The sequence below is a fragment of the Oxyura jamaicensis genome, chromosome Z, assembly GCF_011077185.1.
Source record: "Oxyura jamaicensis isolate SHBP4307 breed ruddy duck chromosome Z, BPBGC_Ojam_1.0, whole genome shotgun sequence".
Classification (NCBI taxonomy): domain Eukaryota; kingdom Metazoa; phylum Chordata; class Aves; order Anseriformes; family Anatidae; genus Oxyura; species Oxyura jamaicensis.
In genome coordinates this window covers 42,842,364-42,859,037 of record NC_048926.1, presented here as the reverse complement: position 1 = coordinate 42,859,037, position 16,674 = coordinate 42,842,364, and the positions used below count along the sequence as shown (strand labels likewise).

Here is a 16,674-nt window from a genome sequence, read left to right as displayed (position 1 = left end):
TAAGGATTACTTTTTATAGTAATAAAGCTAACTTATGGAGGGTAAACTTTAGTACTTCAATATTGTGGACAGGCCTAAGTAATAAAATAGTATAAATCAAATAGGAATAAATATAGTTTTTATATGGAGAGAGAAAAAAAAAATGCATTTCTTTTTTAAGATTAGCTCAGATCAGTGAGATTATTCTGGATGTAGAACTGTTACAAGGATATTGAGGATCTTTGATCCTGGCCAGCAACAAACTATTTTCTCAGAAATGTCACAAGTATGCACACTCCCACCCAAACACCCATGTTCATCTATATAGAATTTTAGTGGAATGCACAGAAATGTCATTTTTGGAGTCATTGAGTGGAGTTTCTGTTGGTGCTGCTATTGTTTTTGATTCTAAGTGCTGGTAATATCATAGTGATCCAACACAAACTCTTGTATTTAGTACTGTTCCTCTGTATTAAAGAAGCAGGTTTTGAATTCTATAAAATTCATGTATGTGTGTTTTGGGCCTTGTCATAAAATAACCCTCTATTTGAGGGAGAGGGAATCCCTGCCATCTCAGTTCAGGAATCTAACTTATGATTTATTGCTTTGCATTAAAGGGAGGGGTGGGGAGGGAGAGAGAGAGAGAGATTGATTCTTGAATAGGTGCTTTGAGTTAGTTCCCAAAGGCTTTCCATTCTCCCTGGCCTGGCCTGGCCTGTAATAGATGGCTCAGATTTGGCCGTATTGGTGCATAGTCCTATTGCATGGGAATGAATTTATTTTAAAGCTTAATTTTTCTTCTTATAAATAGCCATATATGCATAGAATGGTAACAGTTCTTAGTGCTTGCTCCCATCCATACAGCCAGAAGCCTTGTATCTGGTGCAGCTCTGAGACGTCAGATTCATAGCTCTCATCTCAGCCAGATATCTGTACATCAGGTTGGGAGCAGTGGGCTACTATGTTTCTCCACAGTCCTGTTTACTTTCAAATATCCTTATAGTAGTTTTCAAACTCAGAAACAATCAATGTGCCCATCTTTGGAGAACTATTAACCTTACAACTTGGCTAGCAAGATGTGCTGTGAAACCTTGGGATGCCCCTTTCACAGGTGGCTTTTTCATCATTTTTTTAAAAGGTGAAATGCAGTTTGTCTGCAACCTAATGGTCCTTCTTCAGAGAACTGCAACCTAATCTTTCACCCTGGCAAAACTTAGCAGAGGTTTTAGGACTGGGGAGTGGTCATTTGTCTGATTTTCATGTGGTATCTGCATGAATATACTTTTTCAGTAGAGTAGAATCATTCAGGTTGGAAAAGGCCTCTAAGATTGTTTAGTACAGCCTTTAAGCTAGTACTAATGTCCACCACTAAACCATGCTACAAAGTTCTAAATCTACACTTTTCTTGAAGACCTCCAGGGATGGTGACTCAACCATTTCCCTGGGCAGCCTATTCCAGTGCTGCACAACTCCTTAAGGAAATAAATTTTTCCTATTATCCAACCTAAACCTCCTCTAGTGCAACTTGCAGCCATTTTCCCTTATCACTTGGTGATCGGGAGAAGAGCACTTTAATACAACCTCTTTTAAGGTAATTGTAAAGTACAGTAAGGTCTCCCCTGAGCTCTCTTTACCTCAAGCTACACAAACCCAGCTCCCTCAGCCACTCCTCTTAAGACTTGTTCTCTAGATCCTTCACCAGTTTTGTTGCCCTTCTTTGGTATGGTGTCGTTGCAGATAAGGAATTTTTACTGCCTCTCACTGTGGACTTAGTTCATCCCAGTGCAAGTAAATTCTCTTCTGGGAACTACACACACAGTAGCAGTACTAAATTATGGAAGAGAAATAAAGATCTGTTACTGGGTGCTGATTGCAGGAAAAACAAACAAACAAACAAAAACAACAACAAACCCACAACACAACAGGTATTGTCAAAAAAAAAAAAAAAAGGCCTTGAAGAGCAAGATTCTTGTAGGACTTTGTAATACTGTAGTACAGTGAAGGGATGCTTTTACACCGAGAACAAGTTGCTTTTCTTTGTGGTACAAACTAGTTTTTCTGTGTCATTTAGTAACAGTCTAAAGAACGGAGGAAAAATTCACTTGTCCTCCAGATAATACTTCCAGTCTTGCTCAAATCTGCAACTCTTTATACTTGAGATAAGCTACTTGGTACAGGAATTTATGGTACATAAAGAACAAAGCAACTTGGCCAAAATATGTCTGACATCAGTGTTATTGGTAAAGTACATTTTTATTGGCTACACTGTAGCTCAAGGTTGGACAGGACTCCCTGCATCAGGGAACATGTTGCAAGATTTACTGAAGCTGCTGAATCTGCTAAAACCCTCACGTTAGCTGACTTTATCAGGCTAAAGCAGTGCTCAAATGATGTCTCTTCCCAGATGGGCAAGGCTGCTGCGTGGCCCAGCTGTATGCAACGAGGTGGCTGGGAAAGGAGCTGTGGGTCCCTGACTGGGCCTCGCGCTGGGCAGTGTTTGCTGACCAGGCCTGCAGCACTGCTCTACAGGGTGGAAACGAGAGGAGAAAGTGATGGCCTCCTGGCTGTCCCTTGCTATTGTGGCAGGAGGTGGAGGGCAGCAGGAATGAGCCATTTCTTGTCTTCTCATCAGCTCTGCTCTGTGAGGAAAACCTCAGAGAGAAAGGGAGCTGACAGCTCCCCCAGGCAGGTCTCCAGTGCCCCACAGTGCTGCTGGGCCCAAGGAGTCTCTGCAGCCTCAAAATTTTGTCTAGGTTTAAAGAAAGACAGAGAAATAAATTATTCCCACAGTGGTCACTATGCTATTTTGTCTGTAGTGATAGAGAAATTTTTTTCTTGTGTAAAACTGTATTTAATGAGAGAGGGCATGCTCAAAAAAAAATGGATTTACTATAATTTATTTCACATTTTGAATGAGCATTGTAATAGCTGTATGTTTCTAATCAAATACTCTCCATGCTATCTCTTAGTGGGTTTTTGTTCCTTCTGCTTCCATTGCTTCATTTTTTCATGAGAAAAATCTCGTCTTAAGATTTTTTTTTTTTTTTCCTATGCTTGCACATTACCTTTTTCCTGCCATTTAAGGTGGCAAAAGAAAGATTCAGAATTGTTGTATGAAGAGTTTCAGTTAAGTCTGTTAAGGAAAGATGCCACAATTTTCTTTCTTATTTTTATTTTAATAATATTTCAGATACCTCTTATACCTACAAATAAAAAGGGACATATTCCATGGCCGTTTGCTGTGTTCTTTTTCTGATGCTGCCTACCTGGGTGCCTGTATTGTCCAAGGTAAGTAAAATGAGCAGGTTTGAGAGAAATAATTCATAACTCTTAGAAGTGATCAGAATAAAGAGAAGTGCAAAGCTGGTGTGGGGATATAACTAACAATATTTTTGTTTGTTTGTTTTTAGTAGTACTGTTTCCCTACATTGATAGGCACTCTAAGGTTTTTAAATAACTTAGCTATTTAGCCAACTTAAAACACACTGGAACTTAAAACAAACAAGCAAAAAAAAAACAAACAAATAAACCCCCGACAACTGGTTGTCTTAGCATTTAAGTGAAAAAATATGGCATAAGGGTTAGATTCCAATTAAAAAGAAAACAAAGTTTTTTTTTGTTTGTTTGTTTTTTTTTTTTTTTTTTTTTTTTTCATTGTCCTGAATGTAAATGTATGTTCCAATTGAACTAAGTAGTTAAAAGTTCTGTTCAGTGACTGTTCTGGTGGTAAAGATAACCTGTGTGATGGTGAAATCCCTCACAAAAGTGGTAGACACAATTTGAGGATATAGACCTTTTTTCTCTTCTTCTTTCCCCGTCATTTCCTGAAGGCAAAATTGAGATAAGTATCTTGGATTGCGTTCAGGAAAATAGTTAGCTAGATGTACTATTAGGCACTTCATATGTGTGCAAGTCCCCTTTATTCTGCCTTCAGATGAATAAAGCTCTTAATGCATTATAAGGTTTGCTTATCCAAAACAAGATCAAATCTAAACCTTATTAAAAGAGGCTTATCTAAAAAAAAAAAAACGGGGGGGGGGGGGGGGGTGGGAAGGACACCAAATGCCTCAGTTGAGTATCTAATATCTAAAGGATCATCTCTTAGAAGAGGAACAAGATACTCTGGGACGTCTTTAAGTAATGGTACTGACTTTGTTTCTCTGCTGGAACTGAATTAAACCAGTCTGTGTCAGCAGGGATAAATTACTGTAGAAAAGAAAAGAGGATAGTCTGGAGTACATAATTTTAGTTTTTCCTGGTACCAGAATGATGAGTAGTGAAAGGGGGAAGGTTTCCTATGTTTGCTTTACAGACTGTGTTTTTGCCAAAGCAGATATTTTAAGATTACTAATTACCTCTGCAATTAATAAAACATGAAATTTGCTTGAAACTCAGAGATTGAAGTTTCAGTTAACTACCAGTTCTTCAAAGTAACATTTATTCAGAGCTGCTGCATTCTTACTGACCCTGAATTACAGTTTACTACCTTTTTCTTTCCTTATTAACTAACATTGCAATTTATTTTTTCCATTCTGTTTTGTATTTTGGATCTATTTAGCTGAGCTTGGTGATTATGATCCTGATGAACACCCAGAGAATTACATCAGCGACTTCAAGATTTTTCCCAAGCAGTCACAAAAGCTTGAGAAGAAAATAGCTGAAATACATAAAAATGAATGCAGGTAAATAAGAACGCAGAAGAATGCAGCTTAGTAAAGTCAGCTAAGGACTACTTTTATCTGTTTCTACACAGTGTGTATTAACTTAGGAGGGTTTGTTCCTTTGATTATAACTGGTGCTCTAGCAGTGTGCTGTCCAAGCCGCTCTATTTGAAAATTCAGTTTCAGCTTAGTGGTTTTTCTTTTCCTGTTAACCTTAATCAATCACAGCTGATTCCTACATGTGTGCTGGTAAATTAGACTGTATTTGTTTGAAATGTAGGTCTAGTTAGTGTGAATATCTCACATCATGAGTGCTGCTGAAGTTGATTAATGGAGTGACATCTTTCAGCTAGGGATCACAGTTATGTAGACGATTGTGTTTTGCTGTGAAATTTCTGTATGTAATGCAATTACAGAATTCTCGATAGATACTGAAACTGTAACTACATCATATCACAGTTTGTTAAGAGTGGTGAACTGTACAGAAATGTGTTTAGATAAATCCTTTGGAAGACAAGGGAGATGAAATTCAAAACTATACATGTTCTTTTTCTGAACCTACGTTTTCAATCAAGTTACAAAGAGAAATGGATAGAGGTAGACTAATCGCTCTTCAGCTTTCAAAGTTGAATGTGTCCCTAAGTATCGTGTTTCAGAAGAGAAGTAAGCAGTGCTTTGTGCAAGTGTACCACCTTCAGGATTGTCAACGAATAACATGCACAGTAGTAGAGTCAGAATTTTGATACCCCAGTCATTTTGCTTAGTAGAGGATGGTCCTTGGAGAACCAGGAAGGGAATAGGATGTGAAGAAAATCAAATAAAAGCAAGCAAGTTATTACATATAGGAGAAGATTTTTTTTTTTTTTTTTTTTAATTCAGAGATTGAGGCTCTTTGCACTTCCTTAAAACAGCTATGTATTGTTATTGTTTTCATATTGCTAAATATGCAAATGCTTTGCTTACTTATGTGAATGCTACTTATACAAAAATAGGATTGTGAGTCACCAAAATCTCTGAAAAAAACAAATGCAAAATAACTTTTCAGAGGAGTTAAAATACAAAGCATGACTTTTCAGAAGTCTATTCTATCTGTTGTTCGAGCATAAATGCAACTATATATAGACAGCAATTGTGTTACTGTTAATGTCCCCCCTTTTTTCTTCCCTAAATTTCTGTGTTTTGCGTATATTTCTTTCAGTAAAACAACGTTTTAAGTAGTAAAATTGTGGCTAATATTTTTAGTGTGGCCCAGGCTGAACTTTTTACAGATCCAGAGAAACACTGTTTAAAAACAAAAACAAAAACCAGCTCTTTAAGTACTGTTCCATACAGTGGCTGCAGATTTCCAAAGGCTAAATTCAACCTTTAGAAAACAAGATCCTTCATCAATTAACCTACGGTGAATTTGAAAAGATTTTGATCAATTCTATTTTGCAAGAACAGACTAGTCCTTTATTTAAAGTTTGGAGAGGGTAAGGAAGGCTTGTTAGAGGAAGCTAGTTGTTGTTGTTGTTTCCTTTTGTTTGTTTTGTTTTTAATAGCCCTGGGAGGAGAGGTATTTTTCCAGTTGTATTTTTGTGCATAATTTTGCCCATCCATTGTGAGTTTAATCTGCTAGCTTCTCTATTTTGAATAATCAGGTGTATTTTTAAGCTATTTTTTAAATCAACTTTCCTGATTAGTGTAGCATCCCTAATTCTGTGACAGTGCATTTTACAAGCCTTTGCACGGCCCCCTCTGGGATTCTGCGGGCATCCATTCCTGGCCCTCCATTCCTCTCACCACTGCCTGATCAGCAGGTGAGGATGTCCTCTGATTTTTTTTGGTATTCTTGGTGGTGGAATTTTCAAGCAGATTGTATCAGGCTCCTTTTCTTTGCCAGCAAATCTGCTGATTCTTTCAGAGTCCCAAGAAGTGTCTGAGGCTGAACTCTAATTTACAGCAGAACTCTCCTCCTATGTCACATTTCCATGTCTGGGTTGCTAATTCTCTGTTCTAGGTTTTCAGCCAATTTGTGCACTATTATTGTTAGACTCTGTGGCTCATATCTCTTTTGAGTCCACTTGAAGTGCTTTCTTCCCTCTCCCTTCTCCCCCTCTCCTTTAATTTTTTTTCCCTTATATCAGAGTTCCCGTATATCAGTGTTTCCCTTATATCAGTGTTCCTTACATATTTGCCTGTTTACAAAGACAGTTTGAGAGCTGTCTGCGTAGCGACTTTCTGGTCCTGGAATTTTGCTGCTTTAGTCCTGTCTTCCCATAATTGATCATCCTATTACTTTTTTTTCTTTTATTTTCTTTTCTTTTTTTTTTCTTTCTTTTTTTTTTTTTTTTTGACATCAAACATTCAGTTGTCGCATAAAAGTTTTACCTTTTTCTGGATATTTAATTCCTTGGATCTCTATTCTAGGAGTACAAATGAATAAAACATACCTGTCATATAATGAAACATATACAGAAAAGTCCAGTGCTAAACGATCAGATTACGGTATCTAAATGGAAAAGATGTTTAGAAAAACCACTGAGATTGCAAGCTTCTATTTCTTATTGATCAGCACATGTTTCACTGCATTCAGCAAGTAGAATTTTTCGGAGAAGTATTAATATTTTTGCTGCTCAATGAGTATTGTTAAAATGCAGAAGAAGGTTCACAGGCTTTTTTTAAAAAAGACATTTGAGTCACATGTTAGCTAGTATGAGAGCAGAAAAGACTGAGAGCCGTTTTAGTCTAACTGTCCTTTGGCTAACTTCAAAAGAGTTCTGAGTATCAGCACTGGAGGTGAATCTGTTTCTTAATTTTCTTCACAAATGTAAATAGGCAAAGATCACAGCATCTGTTCCTTGCAGCAGGTTCCTGTGTAATCAAAGCCATATGGCTTGGAAGAGGACAGTTCTTGACTGAATCTTATCTCAGCATTGTCATCCTCAAAGACTATTAACCGGGGACATCTTCAGTTCTACAGCATAATGGAAGAATTTGCCTTCTGAAAGACACATAAGACCAGGGAGGGGAATGTCTGGGAAGCACCGATAGGGTATTCTGACAGTTGCCAGTGACTTAGTGACTCACTTTGTGTCATTCAGAAGTCTTGTTCTTACTAGTTAAAACAGATGTATGACATGGTGATCCTATTTCTCATTCTGTTTGCCTGTGAAAACATTACTGGATTTTAGCAAAATGCAGCCTTTCCTATGACCTTGCTCTGCACCTCGTTGCAAAAATTATAAATGTGACAGACAAACAAACGTATGACAGCTTCATTGTGCTGTGATTAATTGTCTTGTGGATTTTGATTAGTTATTCTTCCCTCATTGTGAAAGGAAGCGGTACAGGAATAACTTAATTGAACCTTACCAGTGGTTGGGCAATACACCTACTGTGATTTCATATTCTCATTTTCCTGTCATTCCAAGAAAGACCTCTTTTGAAACATGGCATACTGCTGAGAGAAGAAGAGATAATGGTCTTACAACTTAACACCTTAGATTGTGTGAGGATGCATTAGGAATTGATGTGACTTGAGGCTTGTTCTTAAATGTATTCAAAGTTGATTTGAATGTTACGTGTTTGGGTATGAATATAACAGAGCATAGCTACTGAACTCATAGCTACTTACATTTCTGTTTACCCATCACTCTTAACAGATTGGAAGAGATTTGGGCCATAAAAATCTAGATATTCTGGTATACTTTCTTCTTCAAGTGAAATGAGTGATAACGTTCCTCCCTGGATTGTTAATTTTCATGTCCCTTATCCCTTTCATTTAGACAAGTGCAAGTATTCATAAGGCTGCATTGTAAATAACATCAGTGAAAACAATCCCTGTTAAAAATTACTTTTAGTTTTTGCTTGACATCTGAGGAAAAGTACATTGAATCACATGTGCAGTTCTCAAATATTTTGGCAGTATCAAAGATATTTAATGCAGGCTACTGTGCTCATTGTATATAGATGTAGCTTATTTTTATTTCTGGTGACCAGTCTAACAAAAGTATATTGAAAAATATGGTACAGATTTGGGGGAGTGGAGGAGGGAACAAAACCACAAAAAAGCCCATCAATAGAGGTTAAGCTAGAATCATGATAGAGGAGAGGGAAGATAAGTGAAAGGAAGATAAGTGAAAGGTTATTTCTTCAAGTGTAAGGCCAGGGACTACTGTGATTTTTTTTTTTTTTTTTTTTTTTTTTTTTTTTTTTTTTTTGTATCACACAGGTGATTGTTCTTTTTATTTGGAAAGCATGCAATGAAAGTACTCAGTGGTTGAAACTAAAGATTTCTTTGTGTGTCCTACCTGAAAAATAATGATTCATTTTTTTCCTACTTCTGATATGAAATATAAAGCCATGTAATGTATATGAGTGTATTATGTAAACAGTCATTCATTTATCTGAAAGCTCTAAGTAAACATTAACTTTGCCCATTAACTTATGGAATTACATGACCAATTCAAATGGATGTTTCTCAGGCTGATTTCATAGGTAAATTGAAGTTACTTTTCATTGCTCTGGGTGGCTGGTGTGGATACAGGCTCGAGGGAATTGAAGTCTGCTGATTGGCTGTTCTATCTGCTTTTATGCATTTAGAGCTAGCACCACACTCATCTACACTTTACTTTTAGCTTCTTGTACTACCCTAATCACACTGGTATCCAATGGCCTCATACACTGGAAGGGAATCCAATCAGAATGACATACATTATGCTCCAAAACTTGCAAGTCATGCCATAGGAGGCAGAAGCCAGTTGGCTGGGGACCTAGCATCTGTTGCCATTCACATGGAGAGGGAGGAGTTTGCAAAAGAGCAGCATTTGGGCTACAGCCCCAGTAGATGACTTCTAGGCTTAAGGAGCCAAAGTCCTTTTAGTTCTCATCTATGCAAAGTATACCGAGGACTTTGCAGAGGTGAGGAGGGGGAGGATGTGCTGGTGTAGTTCAAACCTACATTACAACCCTGGGCTATGCTGTCCTCTCATTTCAGAATTGATAGCCTGTGCTGGCTTATTTTTTGTTTCCTAGCATAGGCATTTGTATTCATCCATCAGACTGTATGTTGGCACATACCACTGCAACTTCAAAATTGTCTAATTCTTTCTAATTTAACAATCTGGTATTAACATGCTGTTGTGTTTGCTTTAACTGGGGGAAAACGTTGTTTCTGTTCTGCTATATTTTCCTGTTGTATTCTTCCATTCCATAATTCTTCTTAGCAATAGTAATTTGACTGAATTAGAGTGATCGCTACAGTGTGTATCAATTAGAAGTTGTGAATAACAGGTTTCCCTTGCCACCTGGTCCTTTCCCTGAAGAATGTTGTGTGTACTGCATTCCTCAAAGCTTTGTTCTTCAGAAACATTTTTTTTTTCTCACCACAATGTGCTTAAAAACAATTAAAATTAACCAAGCAGTACCTGTAATTCTGGATGCACTTAGTGGAAAATGATAGGGGTGAGATGCTATTTTTTGGGGGTTGGTCTTTTGAGTGGAATAGAGAGCATTTCCGGCAGCTCTACATCATGCAGTAACTTTACCTGAGCAAGATTTTATGGAAGCTGCAGTTACAGAAGCAATATACAGGAAGGTAACTTCACAGACTAAACAGATGGCTTTTCCTTCCCTCCTCTCCTGTTTGCTACAGTGAAAATCTAGAAAGATAGATCAATACATGTGACTTTTCTTTTAATGAGAGTTCCAAGAAGAATTCAGTAGCAGGGATAATTTACTTTAATTGTTTTTATTATTATTATTATTATTATTATTATTATTATTGTAATTAATGTACTGATTTTTTGTGTGTGTATGTATTTGAGTGTGTATTTTTTTTTTTTTTTTTCCCCCTGGAAGTAGCAGTCATAATTGTGATCAACGAATGTAGTTGTGTTCTTTACCAAGCTGGTTCTTGTCAGTTTCATGGTGAGGTTTTGTTTCAGGTCCTGTGTATTTAGGATACTGCTGAATTCACGTCTATATGAATTTTCATATGTTGTGGTTTAACCCGGCAGGCAGCTAAACACCACACAGCCGTTCGCTCACCCTCCCCCCTCCCTCTCTGGGATGGGGGAGAGAAACGGAAAAGTGAAGCCTGTGAGTTGAGATAAAGACAGTTTATTAAGATAGAAAATAATAATGATAATGATAATAATAATATGTACAAACAAGTGATGCACAATGCAATTGCTCACCACCCGCTGACCGATGCCCAGCCCAACCCCGAGCAGCCAGCCCCCCCCACCCCGGCCAGCCACCCCTAGATATTGTTCAGCATGCCGTCAGATGGTATGGAATACCCCTTTGGCCAGTTTGGGTCAGCTGTCCTGGGTTTGTCCCCTCCCAGCTTTTGCTGCACCCCCAGCCTGCCCGCTGGCAGGACAGAGCGAGGAGCTGAAAAGTCCTTGGCTTAGTATAAGCAGTGCTCTGCAGCAATTAAAACATCAGCATGTTATCAGCACTCTTCTCATCCTAATCCAAAACATAGCACCCTACCAGCTACTAGGAGGAAAAATAACTGTCCTAACTGAAACCAGGACAATAGGTTTAAAGGTTCTTTGTGTCACTGGATCTGTTGTTGAAGTTGAATAACAAATACCTACACACAAGCTTTGGAGATACTGTCTCAGCCTGATATTTGAAGCCACACAAGTAATTAGAAATGTTGTGGTAGAAAGCGTTAAGTAAGGGGCACATGTTATTACAGTGTTCAAGGTGTACGACTAAACAATAAGTATTTAATAGTAAAAGAAGTTGATTATTGCTTTAATGCAAGTAGTTTATTTATTTTTTTTCCTCTTCTCTATCTAGAACTCTATATGGAAGTATATTTTCTAATACAAGTTCAAATTGGTATTTGGGTATTTAATTTTCTAGTTAGAATCATAGAATATCCCGAGTTGGAAGGGACCCATAAGGATCATCAAGTCCAACTCCTCGCACTGCACAAGTCTGCACAAAAGTTTAGACCATGTGACTAAGTGCATGGTCCCATCTCTTCTTAAATTCAGACAGGCTTGGTGCAGTGACTACTTCACTGGGGAGCCTGTTCCAGTGCGCAACCACCCTCTCGGTGAAGAACCTCCTCCTGATGTCCAGTCTAAACTTCCCCTGCCTCAGCTTAACCCCGTTCCCGTGGGTCCTAAGTCACTGGTGTTAGGTTTTATAAGTTTTAGCACCATTTGAGCAATTCAGCTAATTGATAATCTCTCTTTTCATATGCAGACCTGCATTAAATATTTTTCTCTCTCCAGATGCCTGTGGACAGGGCAGTTGTAAGTGCAATGCCATCACGCTGGGAATATGCAAAGCCTTGTCTTGCTGTTCTGACAAGTTGAACCTGAGCCTAAAAAGCAATTTCATTTGTCAGTTTTCAGTTAGTGCATTTCTCTGAAATTATCATCACAATTGTGCTATTATGCACAGCAGAAACTCTGGTTATTGTATTTGACTAAGGACTAATAGACAAAGTATTACTTAGTCCTCCTTAGCACCACTATTATGACTAAAAATATTACCTGACTGTATTTAAAACATCTCTATAGTCTGCTAAAATCTCCTGACCTTAAAAGAAAACTACTCAAGATTTTAAACCTATAATTGTGTATCTATTGGAGTCTCAACTACCTTTAAAAAGATTTAAAGAAACAACAACAAAACCCTAGCCAAGCGGTTGGTAGTTCTGAGATCAGTATATGATGTAAGTCCTCTTGGTGATGCTTTTAAGTAAAATACTTTAAAGCTTTAAAAGAAATCCAGTTAAACCTATTCTGTTGAAGGATACCTTGTACAAGATCTGGGATATAAAGGACAGTGCTTCATACATGTGCATCCCCCTTTAAATAGTCATTGTTGTCTCTCCTGAGGCTGCAGTGAATATTGTAGGGCCGGAAAAGTGTATCTGATAGAGATTGAGACTATGTTATATAAAGCTTTATGACTTGTGCTTTTCCCTGGTTTGAATGGAGGTGAATATTTCTAGAGGTCAGATTGTTATGTAATTTCTTATATTCTTTGAATTAATTATTTTTAAATACCCTACAGATCATAAATATCCAGAAATGATTCCTACATGGGGCATGCTGAAGTCTTGTGCTGCTATTATATTCTGCAGCTGGTAACTTTGATCAACACAGAGATGAAGCAAAAGGGTGGACAATAATTATGCTTTTTATTAATATCAGTAGCAGCATACTAATAGTAGTGTCTCAGAGCACTTCATAAATCAGTGAGAGAAATCACATAACATGAATGAAATGACTTGGCTGATGCCATTCAAAGGTTACAGAGAATGGCACTGAAAATGCTTTTTGCTTTGCTGTTACTGCTATATAGGCTTCTGTTTATTGAAATGAATTAATGCACACTCCTGTGGTATCGGGTGACCTCAAAGGAAAGGTATGAGGGAGAGAAAATCCTAGAATCAGTGTGGGCAGCCAGCAAAGCAAGCAGATCATTGCTGTGGCACACCCTGAAAGTATTCCCTTTTGAGCTTCCTGGCCTTTGAAATGCTTCAGGGCTGGAGGCCCTCTGAGGAATAAACAAAGCTTGTACATGCTCTAATGTGGACTCCTCGTGTGTCTCAAAGAAAAAGTAAAGCCTGTGCAGACTTCTCATTCTTATTAAAGTCTTTGTTTGATTAAACTTTTATTAGGAACTTAGATTTACTGATTCCTAGCTTGAATCATTAATTCATAGCTAATATCTGTGGAGATCTAATTTCAGTAATTCCTATTTTATTATTGCTTTGGTATACAGAAACATTTATTTGTAATGTGTTACTGGTCCTGCTCAAAATATTTGTCACTCTAGAGCTGGGTACTAGAACGGTTGCAACGTATACAAAGGGGATACATCTCCAGTTCAATGCTGGATACACATCCAGTAAGTTGAGCCAATCACATAAGGTCAAAAGGAGTGACTGCACTCGGAGACTTTTGCACTTGACTTTCCTGGGAGAACTAACTACAAAATGTGGTGTTTTCATCCTCTTGGCTTGCTGAACTCCACCACACTGCTGTCTCACTCCTGCTGCTCAGCAAGATGGGGAGAAAATACAATAGAAGGGGGTTCAGGGGTTGAGATAAGAACACTTGTTTGCCCATGATTATTAACTGTCATGGGCAAAACAGAGTCACTATAGAATCACAGAATCACAGAATTTTCTAGGTTGGAAGAGACCTCAAGATCATCAAGTCCAACCTCTGACCTAACACTAACAGTCCCCACTAAACCATATCCCTAAGCTCTACATCTAAACGTCTTTTAAAGACCTCCAGGGATGGGGACTCCACCACTTCCCTGGGCAGCCCGTTCCGGTGTCTAACAACCCTTTCGGTAAAGAAGTTCTTCCTAAGATCCAACCTAAAACTCCCCTGGCGCAACTTAAGCCCATTCCCTCTCGTCCTGTCACCAGGCACGTGGGAGAACAGACCAACCCCCACCTCGCTACAGCCTCCCTTGAGGTACCTGTAGAGAGCGATAAGGTCACCCCTGAGCCTCCTTTTCTCCAGGCTGAACAAGCCCAGCTCCCTCAGCCGCTCCTCGTAAGACTTGTTCTCCAGGCCCCTCACCAGCTTTGTAGCCCTTCTCTGGACTCGCTCGAGCACCTCCATGTCCTTCTTGTAGCGAGGGGCCCAAAACTGAACACAGTACTCGAGGTGCGGCCTCACCAGAGCCGAGTACAGGGGGACAATCACCTCCCTGGCCCTGCTGGCCACACTGTTTCTTATGCAAGCCAGGATGCTGTTGGCCTTCTTGGCCACCTGAACACACTGCTGGCTCATATTCAGCCGACTATCAACCATCACTCCCAGGTCCTTCTCTGCCTGGCAGCTCTCCAACCACTCATCTCCCAGCCTGTAGCTCTGCTTGGGGTATATATAATCTATATATAGATTATATATATATGTAGCTATTATATATATATGTAGCTCTGCTTGGGGTATATATAATCTATAGGGAGATTGATGTAATTTATGGTCTATGACTAGCAGACTAGAACAGTGAGAAACTAAATGCAAACTAAAAACACCTTCCACCCATTCATCCACTCCTACCTCCTCCCATCAAGCAGTGCAGGGGAATAGGGGCTGCGGTCAGCCCTAACACTTCTTCTCTGCTGCTCCTTCACGGTCACTCCCTGCCCCTGCTCCACATGGGGTCCATCCCATGGGATGCTGTCCTTTAGTAGTATTGAAAAGTGACAGAAACAGTCTAGAAGATACATCAAAATGTTGGTTGGACAAAACAAACATGTTTGATTTTGTTTGTTGCTTTCATGCTCTCTTCTCCTTAAATATTTAGCTGTGTAAATGCCCATTTATAATTTTTGTTCCACTTGGATACACATACTTTTCCTTTAGAAAGTTCTGAGAAAAAGACCCAAAAATGAAGGAGAAAGAAAAGCATATCTTCTCTAATCGTTTTGTTGTTGTTGTTGTTATTATTCTTTATTTTTTTTCCCAATTAAAAGCTAAGCACTATCAACAACACATGATCTTAATTGAAATTCAAGTAGTATAGTAGCAAGAAGGACCAAAAGCCATGAGGAAAAAGACAAAGAATTATCATGGAGTTGACTGGGAGATGAAGGGCAGTGGAGTACAAGTGACCATGAGTTAAAACTTTGTAAGAGAAAAGGTTATTGACACTGATATTGCCACAGGGCATCAACATGGTAGGTTCAAAATAGAATTTGACATCCACAGACATGCTGGACATCATCTTCAGAGTTCATCTGAACTTTGGGCAGGGTACTGAAACTTGTATGCCAGTATTTTTGGTTTCTAGCTATTGGCAGAAATACGGGGAAAGTATTCTGCATAATTGCACAGAACATTATTTTAATGCCTACTCTTGGCTGACACGGGTCACAGAGTGAGACAGGATGCCAAAATGGAGGTGTATAATAAAAGTATGACCATTACTATGTTCCTTGAAGACTTGTCTATGCCTCGTTTTTCTGGATGTGAATGTGAATGTGAAGCATTTATGAGGTCTGGCTTTCTGAAAGTCCTAAGCAGTGCTTGTCACAAAACCATGTATCTATCAAAATCATGTTCTCTAGTCATGCAAATATCTAAACAAAGTAATACTCAGTTCACTGACAAGCAGGCATTGCAAGTCTGTGTTAGGACTTACAGTAACATGAGTTAGAGGAGCTAAAATGAAATAATAAAACTTACTCCGAGGCTTGCATGCCATGTTTCAGGCTTTAGTGTATATTCATGGTTGATTATAGACACCCTAAAAATAGGGGCATATAATGGAAATGCTGACAGATTCTAAACTATCATGATGGTAACAGGCACTGCTATAATTAGGCATGCATCTGAGTAGACTGTAATATGATTGCTGTGTTTATGCCCTGTGCTGGAAGGAATGTTTGTTAATATGGACAATCCTTTTAAATGAGCTTGGGAGTAAGAGTTTGTGGAAAAAAAGATGCTGAGGTTTATTTCATATTCACGGTGTTGTGCTTATGTATCAAAAGACAACAAATACTTGCAGGATATTAGATAACTCTGGTTAACTGAATAGCATGCCTGTATCCCAGAAGTAAGGAAGAAAAAAGTCAGAATTTAGCTGAAAAGATAAGGCATTGGACCGTTGGTTGCAAAAATCATGTTAAAAGTTTCCTGTCTTTATCTTATAAACAGAACGTGGTCTTTTTGTTGTCAAACTACTGTTTTTTTAATTGTAGAGGTCAAAGCCCAGCTGTTGCTGAATTTAACTTGCTCTTGAAAGCACATTCTTTGGAAACTTATGGTGTTGATCCTCATCCTTGCAAGGTAACCGTTCTTTTTATTAGCATTTAATAATAATAATAATAAAAATTAATTGATTTAGCTTTTTTTTTTCTTTTTTTTTTTTTTTTTTTGATCTAGTCAGCAGTTACAAAAGAACTTGCCCCAGTACTACTCATTACATTTAAGTCAGAACATTGAGATCTGTGCACCAAAGAAAAGGTCTCTTCAGAGGAGCCAGACTGTTACAGGACAATATAGTAGACTGTCATGCTAGAAGCTTTGATAGATATACTAGATTT

General features: G+C 38.4%; 1 protein-coding gene across 3 annotated transcripts in view; it reads left to right on the top strand.

The window, feature by feature from the left end:
* The window catches only part of FRMD3 (FERM domain containing 3), a 149,615-nt gene that overhangs the window by 98,736 nt on the left and 34,205 nt on the right, over positions 1 to 16,674 (top strand). For all 3 annotated transcript variants that reach the window (XM_035309396.1, XM_035309397.1, XM_035309395.1), the window contains 3 exons: positions 3,170 to 3,267; positions 4,538 to 4,661; positions 16,330 to 16,417. In XM_035309396.1, coding sequence (XP_035165287.1) covers positions 3,170 to 3,267; positions 4,538 to 4,661; positions 16,330 to 16,417 — 310 coding nt within the window. The remainder of the gene's footprint in view (positions 1 to 3,169; positions 3,268 to 4,537; positions 4,662 to 16,329; positions 16,418 to 16,674) is intronic.